The 22,859-nt window shown below is 44.1% G+C and overlaps 5 protein-coding genes across 6 annotated transcripts; 3 read left to right on the forward strand and 2 right to left on the reverse strand.

The window, feature by feature from the left end:
* Positions 1-562: 562 nt before the first annotated feature.
* LOC135945598 (synaptophysin-like) lies at positions 563-3,415 on the reverse strand. Of its 2 annotated transcripts, XM_065493391.1 has the most exons (6): positions 3,253-3,415; positions 3,166-3,195; positions 3,070-3,099; positions 2,906-3,013; positions 2,176-2,679; positions 563-1,393 (listed from the first exon to the last, which is right to left on the reverse strand). In XM_065493391.1, the coding sequence occupies exons 1-6, from the start codon at positions 3,262-3,264 to the stop codon at positions 1,283-1,285; spliced, it is 795 nt and encodes a 264-aa protein (XP_065349463.1). In that variant the 5' UTR covers positions 3,265-3,415; the 3' UTR covers positions 563-1,282. The 2 variants fall into 2 exon arrangements, with proteins under 2 accessions (XP_065349463.1, XP_065349464.1); XM_065493392.1 differs by lacking the exon at positions 3,166-3,195.
* A 256-nt stretch (positions 3,416-3,671) lies between these two features.
* LOC135945596 (carbohydrate sulfotransferase 11-like) lies at positions 3,672-6,769 on the forward strand. Its single transcript, XM_065493389.1, has 4 exons — positions 3,672-3,905; positions 3,964-4,178; positions 4,339-4,586; positions 5,756-6,769. The coding sequence occupies exons 1-4, from the start codon at positions 3,806-3,808 to the stop codon at positions 6,162-6,164; spliced, it is 972 nt and encodes a 323-aa protein (XP_065349461.1). The 5' UTR covers positions 3,672-3,805; the 3' UTR covers positions 6,165-6,769.
* A 118-nt stretch (positions 6,770-6,887) lies between these two features.
* On the reverse strand, positions 6,888-11,413 carry LOC135946943 (carboxylesterase 1C-like). The gene is made up of 12 exons (XM_065495441.1): positions 11,278-11,413; positions 11,040-11,221; positions 10,244-10,435; positions 10,039-10,183; positions 9,791-9,976; positions 9,370-9,560; positions 8,312-8,489; positions 8,161-8,253; positions 7,561-7,667; positions 7,349-7,499; positions 7,164-7,284; positions 6,888-7,106 (listed from the first exon to the last, which is right to left on the reverse strand). Exons 1-12 carry the CDS (start codon positions 11,288-11,290, stop codon positions 6,935-6,937), a joined length of 1,731 nt encoding a protein of 576 aa, XP_065351513.1. The 5' UTR covers positions 11,291-11,413; the 3' UTR covers positions 6,888-6,934.
* A 1,521-nt stretch (positions 11,414-12,934) lies between these two features.
* LOC135946624 (SAP domain-containing ribonucleoprotein) lies at positions 12,935-14,274 on the forward strand. Its single transcript, XM_065494917.1, has 3 exons — positions 12,935-13,135; positions 13,211-13,322; positions 13,438-14,274. The coding sequence occupies exons 1-3, from the start codon at positions 13,115-13,117 to the stop codon at positions 14,070-14,072; spliced, it is 768 nt and encodes a 255-aa protein (XP_065350989.1). The 5' UTR covers positions 12,935-13,114; the 3' UTR covers positions 14,073-14,274.
* A 645-nt stretch (positions 14,275-14,919) lies between these two features.
* pcm (pacman) lies at positions 14,920-22,285 on the forward strand. The gene is made up of 18 exons (XM_065493378.1): positions 14,920-15,080; positions 15,141-15,221; positions 15,272-15,556; positions 15,613-15,809; positions 15,865-15,988; positions 16,035-16,320; positions 16,941-17,119; positions 17,172-17,320; positions 17,382-17,831; positions 18,277-18,780; positions 18,952-19,069; positions 19,125-19,283; positions 19,349-19,463; positions 19,904-20,225; positions 20,283-20,478; positions 21,461-21,581; positions 21,635-21,975; positions 22,146-22,285. The coding sequence occupies exons 2-18, from the start codon at positions 15,147-15,149 to the stop codon at positions 22,164-22,166; spliced, it is 3,642 nt and encodes a 1,213-aa protein (XP_065349450.1). The 5' UTR covers positions 14,920-15,080; positions 15,141-15,146; the 3' UTR covers positions 22,167-22,285.
* The last annotated feature ends 574 nt before the right edge of the window (positions 22,286-22,859 follow it).

A 22,859-nucleotide genomic window follows, 5' to 3' on the forward strand; every position in this document is an offset into this window, starting at 1 on the left:
GCGTTGCTCGTGGGAACTTTGAAAAGGGGGCGCGTGTTCCAGGAAAATTATAAATGAAGGCGTAGCTCGTGTCCTAAAGCGAGTGAAAATCGTAATATTTGACACCAGAGCTGAAAAATCGCAGGACTTTTTAGTAATGATGGTATCTCATGGAAAATTAAACAATTTAGAGACTGTCTTTGACGAAGAATATTTCGCGACGAAGAACTTTTCTTCCCGCCAAAACAATAGGAATGCGAGAAGTGCGCATGCGTCAGCACTTGCAAAGAGACCGTCTGTACGAATGACTTCTTTGTCAGATCCAGCCAGCTCCGACGCATGCGCACTTGTAGCACTCTAATTGATAAGGCGGGAAAAAGTTGTACTTATGCGTCGCGCCCGACGACTTTTTGGTCGGAAAAAATATCCACTGTACCGAATTGAACCCTCAGGAATCGATTGATGTGTTCAGAAACTTCGTCAAAGTCTGTGTTTGAGCGACGGAATCATATTTTAGGGCTCAATATCATTTTATTTTTTGAATAACATTTTTGGGACCGGCGGTGGAAAAAAACAAGCAGCATTTTGGAATTAACTATTAGAAGTGTTGTTTTTAATTGACTCTTTTTATTTTGCCAACAGAACAATGAATAAAATTAAATACGAAAAATAGATCATTGAAAATAATGCTCTTGCAATTGACACAATATTTGTAGTGAGATGAGTGTGTATGTGCACATGGATGTGCGCGTTTCCGCTGCTCAATGAGAGAGGTTCCGACAAGGTCAGACAATGGGCATTTCATGCAGATAATTATGGGGAGCTATTTCTTTCCACTCCCTTCTTCGTTCTATCAATTAATTTATACGCTCTCGCTCGGAATGTTAATTGCTCATTCGAGGACGATCCAAATCATAATATGTATACATATCGACAGCAGTCTAACACAAGAAACGCAAAAAAAGCTCAACTTAGCAATAATCGTAACCCGACACGCGCAACAGCTGTGCCGTTCATAATCATTTCCTCTCGCGGCCGTTTAAGCTGCGCCGAAACGGAATTTTAACAACTAATCTGAATTCGAGGAAGAATGATGCTCTTCTATAGACGAGGAAAACCAAACATCTCTTCTTGCTTCTCGCAGTTTTTCGTTAAACATTGTTAGGAGTATCGTCAGATTGATTATTTTTAAGATTCGGTGCAGAGAAATAAAATTTTCTACCTATTTGTGCGTCGGATAAGATGTTTGGAATACCGAGTAATTATTATTGCTAGTCAGTCCTGCCTACTCTTTTTTCCCCCTTCAGTTTATCTGCTGATCCAGCGGCTGTTGGCGCATTTTGAACCACGGCGTCTCCTTGTAGACGAACCACAGGTCAGCGGTCCACAGGAAGAAGTTCAAAAACCCTAGAATCTGCAAAACACAAAGCAATGCAAAATATAGTTTAAATTTCTGTTGGGAATGTTAGAATTATTTTTTTCGTAAGAACATTTCAAAAGATCAAAAGAATTATGTTTGAAAAGTAAAGAACGCGGCAGTATCAGCTGGCGACAGTAGAGTCATCTGCGAGCTCCGAGCTGAGAGCAGAGAAGCACACCGAGCAGTCACGTGACTCAATCCCGCCATATCCCATTGGCCAAGAGCCTTGATGCGTGCGCACTCAGTTGCGCATGCCACAATCCTCAGAGTGCGGTATTACAAGAGGAGGGAGAAGCCAATGAAATGCGGCATTGTGTCACGTGACTGCTCGAACTAGCTGTTTCTGGCCTTCAATCCTGGCCATGGGCAGATGTCGCCACTGTTGCTACCGCGTTCTTTCCTTCATGAAGACGCACACTTTTTGGACGCGAATTTCTCGGTCGCAATTTTGTCTGCGGTCATGTTTCCGAATTTATTATTAAATAAATCAACTCGAGCTCTTTCGTTGGGCAAGTTGATCGAATTTTTTAAGTTTTATTAGAACCGAGTAATAAAACTTCATTTACGAATTTGCCGAATTTCCCAAAAAATTAAAACGGTTTATACGATTTTTTCCCAGCAAACATTCACAATTAGCGGTTTTAAGTCTGATTAAAATAAATTTCCCAGGATTTTTAATCCAACCAGGGTCATAAAAATACCGAATATCCTACCTACAGCGCCACCCAACAAATTATTTCCCGCTCGTAAGAAAAAAGAAATGGTTTGGCACTCACAACAGAGGTGTTGAGCCCAGAGAAGCTTCCGGTGGTGACCGTGGTGCAGAAGTCGTCCTTGGCGCACTGGACGGTGCGCATGAGGATGCCAGGGTCGGTGGAGTGCTTGATGCCCGAGAGGCCGTTGGCCCAGGCGGCGCTGGCCGAGAGCCAGAGCAGGGCGAGCAGCGCCGTGCCGCCAAAGTCTGCCAGAGGGATGAGCGGGTTGCTCTGGTACTTGGCCTCGTAGAGCGCGTAGCCGGTGGCGGCGGCCGCCGCCCCCAGCAGCGACAGCACGCCCACCGCCACGAAGAACTCGGCGTCCGAGCTGAAGTCGCCGTAGAGCGTCAGGTAGCGGTCCGCCGGGTGCGTGCACGCCACCTGCCGCGAAAGGTGGTCCAGCTTGAACGGGTAGTCGTAGGGGAACTTGACCACGTTGGCCGGCGCCGGCGGCGGGCACTTGACGCTGAACGTCACCTCGTTGTCGTACGAGCAGATCGAGATGATGGCAAACAGCGAGAACACCTGCAAAAATAACATTAGTTTATCTTGAAAATATTTATTTGTATGAGCCAATCGCTACAAAAGGCAGGACGGCCGAAGATAAGATAACTTGTTTACTCAGGGTTGTAAAACAGTACAACAAGGATAATGTATTTTTACTACTTCAAAGAGATTGGAGAAAGCTAGTGAAAAAAAGTGGCGATTCAATTTAAATCGCATGAGAAAATTACGAAACGGTTTAACTTACGAAATGAATAATTCGCATCACGCCTCTAGGCTCTCGGAAAATGTCCAAGTTGATCTGCATGGATGACTTGAGGTTTTGCAAAAGCCCGCCACTTGGTCCTGGGGGTTGCTGCAATTTTAGTCAATTTGTTTAGAATAACAAAATATCCAATCTAAAAAACTAACCATTCCAGTGTCGTACTGGCTCGGCATGTCCTGCCAAATGACAAAAAACATTGAGCATTAAAATCAATTTCAAGGCTTAAAGGGTTAAACGGTCACCTGCTGAGTCTCCGGGTCATATCCTTGCAGCTTGAAAAGAAACGCATTTGACTCGAGCTGCGTGAAAAAGAGCGAATTCGCACTCACCTGAGACGCCATTTCTGATTCCCCAATTTCTCCCTGGCGAGGGGCTTCGCAGGTCGCAGGATTCGGGCCTCGCCTCTGTCTGTTTTGACACTTAAAGGGGCGGCACCGGCGCGTCGATCGATGAATGGATGTCACCCACCGAGATACGGCGCCACTGTCGCTCTTTTCTCTTTTGACGGGCCACTCATTTGCACTGAGTAGTGTTGCCAACTTAATGAAAACACCACTGCCAAGAATTTCGATAGATTTCCTGCACAAAAACCTTAAAAGCGAGCTGAACTATGCGGATCATGCTTTAGTTCTGTCTTTTGATAAATCTCAGCTTCTTATCGGCCATTTTGAATCTTATTTTGCTGTTAACCTTGAAATTTGAAAATATAACCATTCCGTGCGGTTGGCTGCATTGTTGCGGTTGTAGAGCAGGTCTCGCACTTTTTTCTGTTTTTTTGCAGAGACTCGTCGGCGGGCCAGCCGAGGCAAAGAACCATGTCTCCCACGCCAGTGCGAACTGTGGCAATGGTTCTCAACTCGGCAGGGTGCAACTGACGACGAGATGCGGCAGCTGAAGGTTGCAGCTTGTGGCCTCTTGGCCCTCATCTTCTGCTCCACCCTGGTTTTCTACACGTCCCTGAATCAGGTGGACCGCGAGCAAGGTAAACAATTTTTTCCAGGCAGGCACCTTCAAGGTCTCGCTGTCGTGCGTGGTTTCAGGGCAAGAAAAGCACCCGCTCGTCTTCTACGAAGACGCGATGGAGCAAATCACCGTGTCGAGGATGGTGGACGTCCAGCGGCAGAACCACCTGAAGAACCAGTGTCGCATCATGAATTTATCCAACGACCTCAACTCGGTGCTCAGTGACCAGGAGTTTCTCAGTCACGTTATAGTCGACGAGGAGCACAAACTGCTCTACTGCTACGTGCCCAAGGTCGGCGTCAGCAATTATTTTTAATTAAAACTCATGATTAATGTATTTGCGCTTACATGTGCATGCTCGTCTTCCTTACGAGAAAAAAAATGTTTACGGAAATTTGAGACGCCGCACCGGCAGCACGTACGAATTTTTACGTTGCGGTTTTTGTATTCAGGTTGCGTGCACCAACTGGAAGCGCGTGTTGATGGTGCTGATGCAAAAGACCAACGTGACAAAGGTGCTGGACATAACTGCCAGTCTCGCTCACAGCCAAAATATGTTCATGAAACTGATTAACTACACCACGCCCGAGGTGGAGCACATGCTGAAGACGTACACCAAGTTCACCTTCGTCAGGCACCCTCTCGAGCGGCTTCTCTCCGCCTACAGAAATAAGCTGCAGCAAAACTACGAAAGTTCAAGGTATTTCGACAGCCTATAAAAATGCGACTCGTTGCTGTTTAAATGAAAACAGATGACATACCAATGTCTAAATTAATGTTGCACATGTGCTTTGACCTTTGACGTCACGTCCATATTCATTCTCATTCATTATTCTTTAGAGGGGGCATTTAATTTACAACTTGATTCGGTCAATACATACCAAACTAATTTTTGTGTTCTTTCCCCCTGCCTCTTTTCTTTTTTTTATCTTGCTGAGTTTTGCAATTCTTTTAAATTCAATTCGGTTTCTCCAAAACAAGTCATCTTACAAAAAATAAATATCAATGAAAACTACATTAAGGAGAAATTAGTATTAACAGACAACTTGCTCAAACTCGTGAATAAAAGCGAATCAAAATTACTGAAGCCATCCATGTCTCAGTTGGTGTGAAACGAAAGCGCACGAGTTTATACACAACATATTTAAGTCGAAACCATGACCGCGGGAAATAAAACAAACGAGGAATTGGCGTTCGAAAAGTGCCTGGGAAGAAAGCTGCCAGCTGGAGCAGGTGACAGTAGAGACATCTGCTGCAAAAAGCAGAGAAGCACATCATGCGGTTTGAGCAGTCACGTGACTCACTATCTCATTGGCTAGCACAGTTCCTGCTTCTCCCTTCTCTTGTAATACCCCCACTCTGAGGAGTGTGACATGCGCAGCTGAGTGCGCGCCTGTTTGGAGCGGTTTGGAGGGAGTGGAAGGGAGAAGTAAGAGAGATGCGCACGCATCAAGGCAATGCACGTGCCTGCTCTTGGCCAATGAGATGGCGGGATTGGGTCACGTGACTGCTCGAACTGCGTGAGCTTCACTGAGTTCACTGTCCTTGCTGGGCATCAGCAGGTCAAGGCTATGTGCGTGCGCATCTCTCTTGCTTCTCCCTTCCACTCCTACCCCCTCTAATCAGTGGCGCGCATGTCACACTCGGAGTATTACAAGAAGGGTGAGAAGTAAGAAATGTGCGAGCCAATGGGTCGGCGGGATCGAGTCACGTGACTGCTTGGGCTTCACTCTGCTCTTGCTGGGCATGCGCAGACCTATTGTCTTCCCAGACAAAAAGGGACACTTTTCGGACGCGAACTTCTCCGTTGTTTTTGCGCCACTACACAGCGCCAAAGAGTGTGAAAAAGGAAAATATTGCGTGTTTCAGATACTTCAAGCAGCGGTACGGGCGGCTGATCGTGCGATTGTACCGTCCAAACGCGTCTCCGGAGGCGCTGGAGAAGGGCGACGACGTGAGCTTCCAGGAGTTCGCGTCGTACGTGTCGGACACGCAGCTGCGTCCGAACGAGCACTGGCAGCCGGCGGCCGAGCTGTGCCGTCCGTGCGCGGTCAACTACGACGTGATCGGCAAGTACGAGAGCCTCAAGCAGGACGCCGACTTCGTACTGAGCCACGTGAGCCGCGATGTGCGCTTCCCGGAGCTGCCCAAGCCTTCGATGACCAACGCCAGCCTCAAGTCGACGCTGGACGCGCTGCCGGAGCTGCTGCTCGAACGCCTCCAGCAGATCTACGAGGCCGACTTCCGTCTCTTCGACTACCAGCCGGCCCTTCGATAGCTAAATCGGTGCTGCAAGCTAAAAATCAATCTGTTACTTTTAGAGGTCTCAGCCAGATATGCCAGCCGCCGGTGAAAAAGGGTCAAAAATTATTTTTTTTTTCAATCCTCCTGAAATCTCGCGGCTGAGACCTCTAGTTATTTTGCATTTATTTCACAGCATTTTAATTTACTAATCAGTTACCAATTACCAATCCGTTTGGCAAGACGCGGAAATATTCATCCAGTACTTATACTTCCTACTTAAACTGCAATCATTTTTAGCGATATAGAAATGCGTGAGATTTGCTTGCCCTGCAAAGTAATGAAAAGGAGGTCGTTCGCATGATGTCAAATGTGATATTTTCAGCTCTCTTTTGGCTTTTTTTTTTTAAATATTTGTGTATATTTTTACGATTCCAACTCTGGGAAGGGAGATAAATTGAAGTGTGAACCCGCCACTAGCCATCTAATCCATGTGTTCTCATTCAGATGAAATAAAAAAAAATCGATGTTTAACTCGCACACATGTAACGACGTTACAAAAAACGAAATTCAAATGTGTCAAAAATGTTTGAGTGTTACTTCGTGATAAAAATAAATATAGATACATTTTTCAGTACGAAACGATGCTAGTTTTTCATTTAAATTCATTTTAAATATTCCGTGTAATTTTTGTAAATAAGCGAAAATAACGAAGATAGTTTGAATTAAATGGCTAAGAAAAATAGGAAGAATGCGAATATACGTATAATCTTATAGTCAGACTTTATTTCTCTCATAGTAAAAATATCACTGATAATTATTAGGGAAGTCTTCGTTGATAGCAACAAAGTACTCAGTCCTTGAGAAGTCTTGCATCACTGACGAGGTGCTGTTGATCACCATGTAGGGGCCTTTTCGAATCGTCCACAGCGGCCACGTCGGAATGCCGTCCACCGGGTTCTCAGCTGGCGTCGGATTTCTGTAAAATCACAAAAATTAATAAATTTAAATCGATTTTGATATTTTTCCAAAATACCCATATTTAATGAAGTTGACCCAGAGAGTGATGAGCTGGTTGGACACAATGTCGTCCTGTTCGTTGGTCGTGAAGGTGGGCATCGAGAACTGGAGAATCATTTCATTTCCATGCGCAACTCCTGCATATGCCAAAATGCTCGGTTAAAATGCGTGTTTATACAGATGATTTAGGGCTTGCTGTACCTCCTGGGAAGGGCGAGAGGGGTGCAATGTAGGAGAACATGCTCCTCGAGCCGTCAAAGTGGAAGCTGTAGAGGTAGGTGGGCGCACCCTTGGCCGCGTTGTACTCGGCGTTGCCGAAGGTCGGCCCTTTGATGTGGATGTTGGACGACAGCTGCGCAAATTATATCGAATTATGCTTTGGAAAAATGATTCTTATTTTTCAATTCGCATACGTCAATCAGGCCTGGCATGATTAGGGTGAAGTTGCCCATTTTATCGCGACCCAGGTACGTGTCCTCCACGCCGATGGCCAGGGTGTCGCCCTGATCGTTGTGGATGCCTGCAAAATCATTTTATATTCCTTCAAAACCGGTGGGTGAGTTAAAAAATTAAACACTTTAAAATAGCGCAGATTTTTGGGGCGGTGGAGGCGCGCGGGTGCGGAAAAAGAGACTAAACGATGTAGAATTTACGGTGAGTCTGATAAACTTTGGTTTTTACTGTGCGACCCCGTAGGAGCCGAGATATTAATTTTTTAATCCAAAAAACGTGATTTGTGACAGTTCAAACTTCTGGTTTCGGGCCCAGGCGTGGCCCTACGGGCCGGACGGTGCTGATTCAAGTACCAATCAATGCCCCTTGGTAAGGAACGTCCGCCCATGTGCGGTTTTCCAAAACTGGACCATTTTTCGAATTTTCACGAACTTCTTTCAAAAATATTTTTCATCATTGAATGCTGCAGTTTTACTTATTTTTTAGGAAATAACCGAAAGTTTTTTCTTTTCTGGATCTGGTTTACAAAATATGAGACAACACAAGATAAAAATTAATACCTAGGAAGTTCAAGAAGAGACGGGTGACCTCCCTGGACATGTACTGCTCGTCTTCAAGCAAGTCGTTGGGCTTGAGATAATTGCCGTACATGACTGAAACAATTTAGCAGCTTAAATTATCTGCCGAATCTTCAATTTAATTTTTGCTTACAATGCAGCGGCATGGTGCCCTCGTGTTTGTTTCCTCCGAAAATGGCCGGTTTCGCGCTGTATTCGCCAGAAGCGAAAATATCCCGCGGCGATTTCTCCAAAAAGCGCACGGCGCCGGCTTGTTGAATGACAGGAGCACTGCCTCCAATGCCATTCCGTCCCTGCTTCACCTCGCTCGTCTGGACAACAAACAAATTATTTTTTTGAGAAAATCTGTATTTTTTTTGGGGAGGGGGGCAAGAAATAGGCTAAAATATTGGATTAGGTAAAAATTTCATTTTCGTATACACGATTTTTTCCAAAAATTTTTTTTGGAAATTAAATTTTTATATTTTTTAAACAAGTTAATGATTTTAAATAGAAAGATATTTATATCTTTAATGTCTTTTGGAGAGGTATGGTTACATTATTTCTAAATATATGTCCCCATTTGCAAAAAAAATATTTTTGCTAGAAAATTGGATGCCGCAGCAGAAGAAAATGTAAATAACGACGTGGCAATTAGAGTTTGGAATATTTTTCCGGAGAATATCATAGCGAGTCTCATAAACTTTGAAATTTTACTCAGCGACCCACTTGGAGCCTATTTAAGTCTAATTAAGAAACGAAATTTGTGACATTTCAAACTTTTGTTTTCGGGGCCTAGGCGGGGCCCCATGGGCCGGACGGTGCTGATTTGAGAATCAATCGATGCCCCTTCGTAAGAAGCGTCCGCCCATGTGCAGTTTTCCAAAATCGGACAAATTTTTCGAATTTTTGCGAATATTTTTCGCATGATTTTTCCAAAACGTCAAAATTATCAAAAAATGGTGTTATTTATATTTAAATTTGGCCGGTTGTCGGATCGTTTACCACGTCCCCTCGTCAGACGGGTCTTTGATTGGGCTTTTTCCTGGAATATCCTGATTACTTTTTTCAGGGTAAACCGACCTGAGATCCGCTCCCAGACCGGTTTTTAATGCTTTTCCAGTACTTTCGAGCACATTTGGCGATAGTTTCATCCTTGCCTGTCACCGACCTTCCTCAGGTCACGTATTTTTTGAAAAGAATTATAATTACCAAATATCCCATGTAGGCAAGGACGAGGTCGGAAACGGAGGCGGTCTTCAAGCAGGCGGTGAGGGCGTTGATTTCCGAGTCGGTGCAGTTTGCGCGTCTTCCGATCTCGATGGCGGCGTTGATCGGGTCCGTGTCCACCGCCCAGTTGGCCAGAGCGGTGCCGCTTTGCGTTATGTACTGTTGGAACAGGCCTGACAAGCGCAACCATTTATTATTATTGTTTTCAATTGGACAAAACACTCGAGTTTGAAGAGGCCGATTTTTTAACTGTGTCAAACATTCGTGTTTTCCTTTATCAGATTAAGATAATTGTTGACTGTGCGTCCTCGAAAAATGTCAACAAAACATATTCTGGTTCCTTTTCGAGCGAATTTCTATTATCAGAATAGATAATATAAAATAGTAAAAATAGATGTTTAACCTGTTGAGAGGGGGCTGAGATTGAGAAGCGAAGTGCTGACCGCGCCGGCACTCTCACCCATCAGGGTCACCTGGTTCGGGTTGCCTCCGAAATAGGAAATGTACTTCTGCACCCACCTGAGCGCCTCCACCTGGTCAAGCATGCCAGCGTTGCCGGGGATTTCGTCAGTGTGCAGCGAAAGGAATCCTAAATGTTTAATTTGTTTTTTAATTCCTGTAACATATATTTTATTGAATTAAATGTTTTACCGAGGGGGCCAAGCCTGTAGTGGGGCACGACGAGGACGACGTCGTGGTCCATAAATTTGTTGCCGCCGAAGAGGCGAGAAGAGCCAGTCATGAAGGCGCCGCCGTGGATGAACACCACGACCGGCAGGTTGGCAGCAGGGTCGATCTGATTTCATCAGGTAATTCAGCACCGAAAGCAAATAAAACAACCCTGAGTGCACCGTACGTTTGGGGAGTAGATCTGCAGGAAAAGGCAGTCTTCCGCCTCCTCGTCGGCTCTGCTCTCCGCTTCCAGCGATTCTTCCAGAGTCCCTTGCCAGGTCGTGACAAGACCGGCCGGACCAGCCTGAGGACACCTGTGCCCAAAGTTGGAGTGTGCGTTCAGGATTCCGTCCCAGGGCTCTACAGGTTGCGGAGCCTGAAGTTGATTTATTTAATTTAGAGACAAGATTATCCACTTAACATTTGAGACATAATAATTTTTATTGGTTCTTAATATTTTTGCCTAAATTTGTGGGAGAAATGTTCAATTATTCGTGAAACTTATTAATTGTTATTATTATTTTGATTTAAATTTCGAGCTTTAAATGGTCGAAAACATACAAAATAACACCAAACTCGATGGTACTCATGTTTTGACCATCAGGGTCACGCCAGGGTTGAACCCTGAAAGTTTTAATATACTTGAAATGGTCCAAACTACTTTGAAAAACTTATCATATTCGGTCAAGAAGGTTAAGGCAAAATTTCAGGGTCTGGCCCTGACATGACCCGGAAGGCTGAAACACGAATGATCAAGTTTGGTGTCTTTTCATGGGTCTTCGAACCTGCAGATTTTAAATTTTAAGTTGAATCTGCCAACAGGGCATCAGAATGATCGGTTTTCTTGCAATTCCGACGAAATTTGAGCTTTTAATACTGAATTTATTGAAATTATATTTTAACTTCACAGGATCATATCAGGGCTAGTCCCCACAGGTAAAAACGCGAAATATTATAAAAAATCGACAAATATTGAATACCTTGAACCTGAGGTCACCAACAGGTGGCTTTGCAAAAGGCACGCCTCTGAAGTGGTAAAACTCTCTGTCTGAAATGAATGAGTTTCCCGTGTAGCCCTCCAGGGTGCCGAGGTCGGGCAGGGTCACCTGAGGACCCTGAGCGAGGGCAGAGCCGATTACGACGGCGAATATTGCCAAGCAACCTATTCGCAACGAGTTTTAGATTTTCTCAAAAGACACCAGCAGCGGCAATACTCACCCAAGAACGCCATTTTGAAGAGAGTAATTTAATTGAAGACTCGGCTTGCCATTTATTCGTTTCTCTGCTCCTTATCGTGACCGCTTTGCAGCCAATCAAATCGTCTCTCCGACCTTTCGGGTACATCTCTGATGTTTTTTTTTTTAATATGGAAATGATAAAAACTTTGTGTTCAAGTATTTGTTCATTTGAAGGAGGTTCATTCTGCACATTTTATAATTATTATCTCACCTATGCCTCCATCACGTTGTGACACAGTGTGAATGGGATTTTCCCTGCCAAATATGTAATCTATAAAACCAGAAAAAGATGGTCCAAACCAGTTTGACCAAAAAATGTGAATTGAATCATAAGGAAATTTTATTTTGAATCCCAGAGATCTTTTGGAAAGAATCTCAGACCGAGAGAATTTCCAATTTGGCTCCGAACAATGAAAGAACTAGCCCCAGCAAGAAATTCGATATCCCACGGATACCCAGAAGATATAATTTGGAACAATTTCTCTCGTAAATTGGAGCAGAAAAAAATAAGTCTAGCGCCTGAAAAATCGAGCGATAGGCAACTGGCACGTCACTCAAGACGCGCGAATTGTCTAGCTCCTACTTTACTGCTAAAAAATACTTAAGTTCTTATGTTAAGTTTCGAAAATTTCATAGAATCAATTTGTAACCTTTTTTTATTAACATGGTACCTCCGTGTTTTCACTGACAATGAGCGTCTGGAAAGAGCGCGGTACACAAAAATACCAGCCAGTGCGTCGACGTTTTTATACCTCCAAAGATTTTGAAAAAAGATAAAATTTGACAGCTGCCCCCTGTCCCATTTAATTGTTTATAAAGAACCCATCTCATACACAACCTCAAAGTTTTCATATTATTATCTTGGAGTGGCGTGATAACCTCGTCCTCAGCTCGTTGACTTTCAATTAGCCTTTGTTATCGGACAAACACCACTTGAAAATCGCGACACAATCACGAAATTTCCCCATTTCGCACGGTCAACTCACGTTTTAATAAAATCACCGCATTCAATAATTTAAATTAAAATAAAATAAAAAAATCATAGTTTTATCTAAATTTAATGAGATAAAAACGTAAAAGTAAAAAAAGAGATTAGCATTTCTCACGTGTTTATCAGAACTGGATGAGCAGCTAATTGCATGTTCTTTTTTCTGCTGCGTAGAAATTAGAACTCGTCCCAGCACATACTTGTCTCGTGTCTCGTGAACAGACACGTGCGTCTGTTATCAAATTTAAAGCGTTTTTGCTGCTCGCAAAATACATCATATACCCATGGCCCCGAATCGGAGATTTTTGTACAGCAGATCTTCCACGTCAAATGAAGCCGCAGATCATTTTCTCTGGGACGCGACACAAAGAGCTTCACTTTACACGCTGGTAAAACATAAAAGTATAATATTATACATAATTATAGCTTTGATTTCCTCCTAATCGACAGTAATCCGTCCCTTCCACTACTCGTTACAACTGAAACATGGGCACTGCCAGCTAAAAAGCTAGAACACCCTTTAAATAATGGCTGTTGAACACTTAAAAGACTGAAAACAACTGAAATTTGTGAAATTTGCTTGCATTGCACGAAAAGCCATGCTTTCGGTGACACGCTGCTTTCCCGCCAAATCTGATTGAATTGCGCCGCACGAAGCGGCCATGTTTGTTTTGATATCACTGGAAACATTTATACCGTCTCCCGTGGTTTCGTAGTTTTCGTTGAAACTATTCAGTTTTTCCCGGCTGCTGCTGACTTTTCCAAGTTTTCGCTTAATTTCTAAGTAAACGACGACCCGGCAGCCGAGCCTAAACTAAATTCATCGATCATGGATGTTTCTAAACTGAAGGTTTGTCCGAAATCGCCGTTTGATTCAAGCGCGGCCGGCATCACAGTAAAAAATCTTTGTTTTTATGTTTCGCAGGTTGCGGAAATTAAAAAAGAGCTGAAAGACAGGGGCCTGAACACAGTAGGCAACAAACAGGAGCTGCTCACCAGACTTCAGGAAGCCCTGGACGCCGAGGAAATCGGTCAAGGTACGTTTTTAGTCTTTAGTCCAAAGAAAAAATTCTTGGAAGGAAAATTCCGTCGCCTAAATTTCAACGAGAATTGTCCGAATTTTTTACTAAGCATTTTTAATTTTTTACGCAGTTGATGAAGACGAGCATTTAAACGGAGCGGAGGAGGCGGTGGTTGACGAGGTGGAGGACGTCAAAGAGGAAGACGCGACGGCCGTCAAGGAGGAGAAACAGACCAAGAAAATCGTGCTAAAACGGCAGGTGGAGTTCCCCGAAGAAGCCGTGGTGGCGAGAGCGGTGGCGCCAAAGCAGGAAATCACTGGCCCTGACGCCGGGGCCATCGCCAGCAGCGCTAAGAGCAGCCTGACGCCCGAGGAGCGGATGGCGCTGCGGGCCAAACGCTTCGGCCCCACGGAGACGACGCCGGCCGCGCCAGCGGCCCCCACGCCCGCCGCGGCCGCGCCCAAGACGGACGTGGCCGAGCCGGCGGCCAAAATAGCCAAGGTGGAGCTGAGCGACGAGCAGAAGGAGCGGCTGAGGAAGCGGGCCGAGCGCTTCGGCACCTCCGTGTCGCCGCTGATCGAGGTGGTCGACGCCGAGGAGAAGCGACGCCAGCGCCAGGAGCGATTTTCCACCGCCTCCGACCCCTCCGACGCCGCCCCTGCTGACGCCATCGGCGTAGCCCCCGTCGTCGAGCCGGCGACCATCAAGGTGTTGAGCCTCGAGGAGAGGAAGAAGCTCAGGGCTGATCGCTTCAACAAGACGTGATCCCTGACTCCCCTCCAGCCGCGTGCATGCGTTTCCATTGACTCAAGATCGTAAAATATTGTGAATGTTTGCGAATGTGTTTGCAGGTCATCTTTGCTTTGAATGCATTTCTAGGGAGGTCCCTCCCGACACACTGAAAATGCCAATAAAAATTCTTAGGCAGAATCAAATTATGGATTTTTGTCGATTTTTTGCGCCTGCACCACATTGTTTTTTTTATTTTTCCCCGTTTGATGGTATCTTTTTGTGATCGTTGGTGTTCGAAGCCGCCAATAGATGGCGCCACTGTATAATTTCGATTTTAATTAAGAGTCAATATCCTGCTGCTGTGCATTATACTTGCAGAATTATTTTACTCTTTAGACATGCTGAAAACAAAATTCAGTCCATCCATTAGCTGTAGAAGGATTTTAATTAAAGGCGGTTTTCACGAATCTTAGGCGATTGGCTGAACCGATATTGGTTTTCAGCACGTCAAATGAAATTATATTCAGAGAAAAATGCACAATGGTAGGATTGAGTCTGAAATCAAAGCGTAAGTGCATTAAAATCCAAAATATACTGTGGCGCCATCTGTAAGCGGCTTACCTACGTGGTGAATAAAAAAACAACGAATCCAACGAATTAAAATCGCGAACTGGTTCACTAGGACTGGCGAGTACGCCATGTTTTCACACGCCTCTTTATGACGTCATTTAATCAGCTTTACTAGAGATTAGCAATTTTTTGAGGGGTTATGGCTAGCATCCAACATGGCGGACCATCTGATCTGACATGAATTCGTCTTGTGTATAAATATGTCATGTTGGCAACAGTTGAACAGATAATCAGTTGGCAGCCCAGCCCATGTTAGACCACTGTCTGTGTTTACAAACTTGCTTGAGCAGCAATCATGTCCTATTTAGCTCACACTTAAACTTTTATTTTCTTAATTATATGATATTAAATTTCGTTCAGATTTTTAACAAATAGTTTCGTTCGGTTTACATATTTTACTCTACTTGAAAGGTGAATTTTGAAGCGAATGATACCAGCTGAAACTGTAAACAATAATCAACTCTGATTCAGATCAAGATGGGCATCCCGAAATTCTTCAGGTGGATCAGCGAGAGGTATCCCTGCCTCAACGAACTGATCCACGAGCATCAGGTAAATTAAATACTATTATAAATTGGACAAAAAAGCTGAATCTCTTGTAGGTTCCCGAGTTTGACAACATTTACCTCGACATGAACGGCATAATTCACAACTGCTCGCACCCGAACGACAACCACAACCACCGCATCACGCAGACCGAGATATTCAAAGGGATTTTCGCGTACATTGAGCGTCTGATCGGAATGGTGCGTCCTCGTCAACTCATCTTTTTCGCCGTCGACGGCGTTGCGCCGAGGGCTAAGATGAACCAGCAGCGCGCCCGTCGCTTCAGGGCGGCCAAGGATGCTGCTTCTCAGGCCGAGAGGGAGAAGAAGAACAATGAAAAGGCACTGCACCTTTTATTCGCTGAAAGAGCCATCCAGCTAATGGTTTAGTGTTCTAGATCGAGGGCAGCGGCGACCGCTTTGACTCGAATTGCATCACGCCTGGCACCGAATTTATGGTGCGGTTGCAAGCCCAGCTCGAGTATTTTGTGCAGCTTAAAATGAGCACTGACCCAATTTGGCAAAGACCTCGAATTGTCCTCTCTGGTCATGAGGTGCCAGGCGAAGGCGAGCACAAAATCATGGATTACATTCGGTAATTAGTTATTTATTTTTAAATAAGAATTCCTCGGATTAATTTCAGTTTTCAGGTACTTGAAAGTGCAACCTGAGTACAATCCAACAACGAGGCATTGCCTGTACGGTCTTGACGCGGATTTGATGATGCTCGGCCTGTGCACTCACGAGCCAAATTTTTCGCTGCTCCGTGAAGAGGTGAGCCGCAATTTGTATTTTCCAGCCTACAGTCTCGTGTTCGCAGGTGAAATTCTCGTCGCAAGCCCAAAAAACGATAGCTTCCCCAGCCGAAATTCGATTTTTCCTGCTGCACTTGTCACTCTTCCGCGAATATTTGGATTTGGAATTTTCCATGCTGAAACACTCGCTGAGTTTCGGCTACGACCTGGAGCGCATTATAGATGACTGGATCATCATTTGCTACCTGGTCGGCAACGATTTCCTGCCGCACCTGCCGAGCTTGCACATCGCTGCCGGCGCCCTGCCGCTCATGTACCGGCTCTACATGAAGGTTTTGCCGACGCTAGACGGTGTGTAAACGCTCCAGACCATTTAGAATCTTAGTAGTCGCAATTTTGGGAGAAATTGTTCGTGAAACTCATCGGGAATATTCAATATTTAAATTCTGGCTCCAAATTTGAACTCCTCAGGTTTGAAATCATATGAAACGACATCAAACTCGAAAATTAGCGTTTTACCCTTAGGGTCACGTCAGGGTTGGACCCTGAAGGTTGGAGTTGACCCTAATGATTCAAGTTTGCTTTCCAAAGTATGATTTAAAAATTGGACCGCGAAAGGGAGAGTCTGACCTTCAGGGTTCGACCTTGACGTTACCCTGATTTAAAAAACATGAGTAAAGTTATTGTATTAGATGTCCCTGTAAGTTTTAAATATGAATCCAAAGGACTAGCTTAGAACCTCAGTTGTTAGACTCAAACATATTTGTTACTATTTACTCTAGCATTTCTGGATTTAAAATTTTATCAGATGTCAATTGCAATCGTCAGGGTCTGACCCTGATGTTACCCTGAAGGTCTAAACACGAATTATCGATTTTGGAGTCATTTCTTAGTTTTTGACCCTGAGAAATCGAAATTTGAAATCATAATCGATATCAGAGCATCCGTTGAATCGTTGAATTTCTTTCTAGGCTACATAAACGAGGCGGGAACAATAAACATGGACAGATTCATCGCGTTCATGGACGAGCTCGGCCAATACGACTTTGAAGAATTCGCAAACATGAACCCTGACGTGGAAATGCCTGAGGAAAAATATAGCAAGAAGAAGACTGACGACCTGGCCAGCCTGCTGGCCAGCACAGACTTTGCAAGTTTCCCTTTAACGCGATTCGCATGGAAAATAACAATGGTCGATGCAGTTGGACGAAGTGGAGGAGGAGGATGAGGCGTGCCAGGTCTTCAGCAAACACCCCACAAGGGAGCTGTCCAAGGACACCCTACACTTGGAATTTTACCAACACAAACGGCACTACTACACGGAAAAATTGAATTATGCAAAAGTTACAGAGTAAATATCAAGAAACTTTCAATTCAATCGATTTTTTAATATGAAAATGATCGCGTCGCAGGGAGAAGCTGCAAGACCTGGCCGAAGAGTATTTGCGCGGCGTGCAGTGGGTGGCGCACTACTATTACGATGGGGTGGCCTCATGGGCGTGGTACTACCCGCACCACTACGCGCCGTACGCGTCGGACGTGGCGGCGTTCGCCATCAGGCCGAGCAAAGGGTACCACTTCAGCAAGGGCACCCCCTTCCTGCCGTTCCAGCAGCTGCTTGGCGTGCTGCCGGCCGCCAGCAGGGTGCTGCTCCCTCGCGCCTACCACCCGCTCATGCTGATGCAGACCTCGCCGCTCAAGCATTTTTACCCTGAGGACTTTGACACCGACCTCAACGGCAAAAAGCAGGACTGGGAGGCCGTCGTGCTTATCCCCTTCATTGACGAAAAGTTGCTCTTGGACGCCATGGCCACCGTCGAACACCACCTCACCCCTGAGGAAGTGGCAAGGAATCGACACAGGCATGTTGTTCTTGTTAAATTTTTTTTTTCATTTTAGTTCTACAAAGTTGTCTTAAAGAATCTCGGATTGCATTTTTGACTTCAAATTTCAACTCTTTGGCGTATAAATTATATAGATAGATACCAAACTCGACAATTCGTGACACTTCAGGGTTGGACCCTGAAGGTAGAAATTTACCATTTTAACGTATCATGATCCGGTTTTCTTAATCACTCTTAAGGTTGCTAGATTGGACCAAATTAGGCAGAATTTAACTTTCAGGGTCCAACCCTGACTTGACCCTTAAGGTTAAAAACGCGAATTATCCAGTTTGGTGTCTTTTTATAGGTTTTCCACCCGGTGCAATACAAATATGGTGTCAAATTTTAGTATTTAACTCACCAAACGAGAGTTAAAAATTTATTCTGATAAATTTTTCGTAAAGTTAATTATTTTCCTTTTCAGCATTGCCATCGAGTACACTTACTCTCGTCACTCGATCGGGCCCGTGAAAGCGACCGAGTATTTCCCCAAAGTGGCCCGGAATCACGCTATAGCCCAGCCGGTGCCCGATCTGAACGTTGCGCCCCATTTGTTGGTGAAGGGCCCGTGTCCGCGGATCGACCGCAGCTTGTTTGTGCCAGGCTTTCCCACGTTCCGCCACATTGAGTTCACGACGCGGCTTGAGTCGATCGGGGTGAAGGTTTTCGACTCGCCGGCGCAGAAGGACCGGCCGACCATGGTGCTCAGGTTGAAGCCGATTGCGCTCAAGAGCTCCGCCGACTTCCAGCACCTGCTCGGCACCTCTGTGTGGGTGCACTATCCGCACTTGCAAGAGGCAATCGTCGAGGCTGTCGTCGACAGGGCGCAAACGCTGACCCTGAGCAAAGCGAACGGAAACAGGGAAATCATCGAGGCCAGCACTGAAGAGACCCAGTTTGTCAGGGCATCAAAGGATATTTTAGAAAGGTTACATTTGCTTTATAATCACTTGCCTCTTTTTTTCTGTAAAGAACAGACTAACCTAAAAATTAAAAAAAAATTAGATAAAAATTAAAACTAACTAAACTGAAAACTAGGGAAAATTGTTTAAATTTGTTAAATTGGAAGAAATTAAAAAAATATACAATATATTTTCAGGTACTATGGAAGGCTAGGGATAGTTGTTGGAGAAATAAACGTGGTGTTGAAAGTGCGCATTCTGGAGGGCAGGACGTTTTCCTACTCGGTTCACGGAAAGGTGACCGTCGAGAAAAAGGCGAGTTTTTGTCACTCTCTGCGACAGCAAATTGACTTATTAAATTTATTCGCAGTGGGCCGCAGTGGAGGAGAGTTTCGCCGCGCAAACTGTGGTTCCAACTCTCAAAGCTTTAGCTCCACAAATTTCTCAGTTCGATTCCGTACACGATGTTTTCAAGGTGGACTCTCTTTGCTTCCTCACTCACGCCCAGAACTACGGCTACCCAGCCAAGGTAGCTGATTGTTTTCCTGTTACAAAGGTGACCAAAATGAAATGAAACCTTTATTTTCTCAACAGGTTTTGCCGCCAAATAAACCAAACAGAGTAAACGTGGAAGTGCAAATTCCTCAAGACCCGCCTCTCGATAAAATGCTGAGCACGATGGAGGCTAACAGTATGGCCTATCTGCCATGTAAGTTGGAATTGCGTTGATAATTAAAATACTGTGTATATTAGACGGTTTGATAGTAGCAAAAATCTCTCTTCAGCTGAGATAAAAAATAAAGAGACAGGGAGTTTTCCTCTGAGCCAAAAATCGGCAAAGTATCGCATTTTGGCTTCAAAATCAATCAATCGACGCGTTTTGAACATTTTATATAAGTGCAGATTTGAAGGGCGGCAGCTATCGGGTCTAGAAGTCGCAAAAATAACGTATTTTTTTATTTTTGCACCCAAATTAAAAATTCATACCATGCTACAAATATCATTAAAATAATAAAACCGTAAAAGCTGTAAAAGCATTTTTAAATAATAATAATTGTAACATGTGTATTTATTTATGGCTCAATTTTTAGTGGCGGACATATTTGAAAATATCCTCTGCCTCAATTTACTGGAACCCTTCATTTCTAGGCATCAAAGTGTGCCGGTTCGTGGGCCTGCCCGCCGCCACGGTGTCCAAAGTGACCGGCGTGCTGCTGATGGCGAACCCGAAGGAGCCTCGCAACCGAATAAACATCGGACTGGGTCTGAAAATGCACATGCAGAACAAGGCGGTTCCGGGTTACGCCAAGAGGGACAACAACGAGTGGAGCTACTCGCAGAAGGCGGTCGACCTGCTGCGCGAGTACATTCGCCGCTTCCCCGAGGTGTTCAGCTTCTTGCAGTGCAGCAGGGACAGGCCGCAGAACAGAAACGAGTACATCAAGTCCACAGACATCTTCACCCTCAACTGGTAGTTTTATTCATTTATTTTAAAAAGTAAAGTCTGCTAAAAGCGGCTCTTTTGCAGCGACGAGCGGCTGGAGGAGCTGAAAAAGTGGCTCTCAGAGCAGGCCGGCAGCAGGATGGACGCGAGGAAGTGCGACTCCCTCGCGCTTGATCCGCTTGACGTGCTGGCGCTCGAGAAAATGATCAGTCAGTGGAGTGCACACAAGGTCGACGCATGCACACGCAAGCTTGAGCTTGATCCTCAGTTTTTGTTTAAGGTATAACGAACACCAGCTGGAAATTTTTACCAATTTAGGTCATTTTTCGGAGCAAAAAAAGTCTAGCAATATGGGAAAATGTTTTGGTCTTTTTGGTGATACCTCTTAATGTATTTTTACGAATTTGATTATTATTTTTTATTTATTAATTTTTCCTTTTATTATTGAAGTTTGTGGTGTATAATCTTTTTTCCGTTCGGTTCATAGAGGGCATAATGGATTAATAATTACATTTCAATAGACATAAATCCAAACTTTAAAAATAAGCTAAAAAGGAAGGATCAAATAATTAAAAAACTAAAAATTATTTTAAAAGGCTTTTGAAATTTAGAAAATGCATTTAAAAGTGGTCCCAAGACAAGTTTGGACTTTGCACAAAGTTTAATAGCGATCGATTTTTTGTTTTCAAGAAATTATATTTCAAAATTCGAAAAAATATGAATTTTTTAAATTAATATTTTTGAAACTCCAAATCTTGGGTTCTAACTACCAGAATTGCGAAAACTACCCACCGCTGGACTCATATCGACCTGCTGAAGAGTTTAGGGGTGCTTCCACCACAAAGTTGCTCTCCTTCAACCCCCTGGAAAAAATAAAAAATTTTATTCAGTTAATTTTTAGTTTATTTTTGAATATTTAGAAAGAAGAGACTGGGTAGTAGATGGGAGTAAAAATATTTTTAATCCCAGAGGAAGCATACAATTTTTTAACAAAATTGTAGCAATCGTGTTGAAAGGGGATGGGGGTGTGCACCCCTAAACATTTTGGCTGGTTAGTGGTGATCTAGACGAGTCTAACGGTGGGTAATTTTTGCAATTCTGATAAGAACCCGAGATTTGGAGGTGCAAAGAACCCAAGAAATCGAAAAATGTAATTTTTTTAATGTTTGAAGAGGAAAATTTTGAAAACCTTAAATAAAACCAGGCTGGATTTTTCTTATTATATTATTGTTATTTGACGAAGGAAAAATGTTAAATTGCAGCCTGTGATGGACTTTGGGCCAGTCATAGTGGACCCCACAGTGGAATTCCTCTTGCTGGACAGAGTGGTCTGCGTTCGAGAGGACTTTTCGGTGCCTCTGGGCCTCATGGGAACTGTCATAGGTAAGGCTGGACGAAAAACTGTCCATCAGCGTCTTTTATTTGAATTATTTCAGGTATCGACATGGAAGAGGGGAGCAAGCCGAAGGTTCAGGTTCTGTTCGACAAGGAATTCGCTCAGGGACAGGCGTCGTGGGGGTGCGAGCAGAGACGCTGCTTCTGCCTGAGCAAACCGGACGTGATCAACCTGAGCCACGGGCGGCGCAAGCTGCTCGCCAAGCCGGCAGCGCCGTCGCCGAGCGCCAATGCGTGGACGCAGCGAGAGTCGATGCGCTCCGCCTTTGCCACCGTGCAGAAAGACGGACGCAAATCCGGCACGCCGACGCCCAAGCCGCCCAGCCCGCAGTCCTTGCCCCTGCCCAACGACTCGGACGTCAAAATCAGAGCTTTTTTTACGGTACAAAAGTAATTTTTTTGGCCATCAAATTTGTTTTTCATTTTTTTTTAAAAAAAAGGAAATTCTCTTTTTTATTGTAATATTTTTTTAAACGAAAAATCGTCTCTTTTTATTTTTTCTTGTACATTGTTCTTCAATTTTGCTAATCATTATGGCTCTTTCTGTTGCAGAGAGCACTAACCCCAAGCTAGACAACAAGCTTGGACAAATTTTTAGCAAAAAAACAACTTTTTCTTCGTTAAAAGCAGCGATAGGCCGATTAGAGAAAAAATGTATTTTGATGAAAAAATAAACGATCTTAATCGAATAATCGACGAAAAACTCTTATCTTATGGGTGTGCAAACGTCATTTTTCACTTTCAGGGCAAATAGAGAGTTAAATATCAATTTTCAATTTTTAAGGTAATGTAACTAACCTAGGATGCTCAATATTTCAAATCTGTCACCAATTTTGAACTCCTGAGGGTCGAAAACCTTGGAAATGACACCAAACTCGATAATTTGTGTCTTTGCCCTGAGGGTGGCGTCAGGGTCGTACCCTGTGAGAGGAGAAATTTATTTGACCTCGAATGTGCTCCATCAGCTTTGATGCTCTTTTGCAGTATATATCAGGGAAGTTTTAATCCAACCTTCAGGGTCCGAACCTGACATGACCCTGAGGGTCTTAACTCAAATTATCGACTTTGGTGTCTTTTAATAGATTTTCCGCTATGCGGATTCCAAATTTGCTATCAAAAATGCTTTTAGAGCATCGGAAAGACTAAAATTCTAATAAGCATTACTTTCAGAAGCATTTTATTTCGAATTCCGATTGTTTTTGCGAGTATAGGATTACTCTTTTTAATTATGAAAAGCTAAATAAAATTCGTTAGTAATTTACTCGC

The sequence above is a fragment of the Cloeon dipterum genome, chromosome X (assembly GCF_949628265.1).
Source record: "Cloeon dipterum chromosome X, ieCloDipt1.1, whole genome shotgun sequence".
Classification (NCBI taxonomy): domain Eukaryota; kingdom Metazoa; phylum Arthropoda; class Insecta; order Ephemeroptera; family Baetidae; genus Cloeon; species Cloeon dipterum.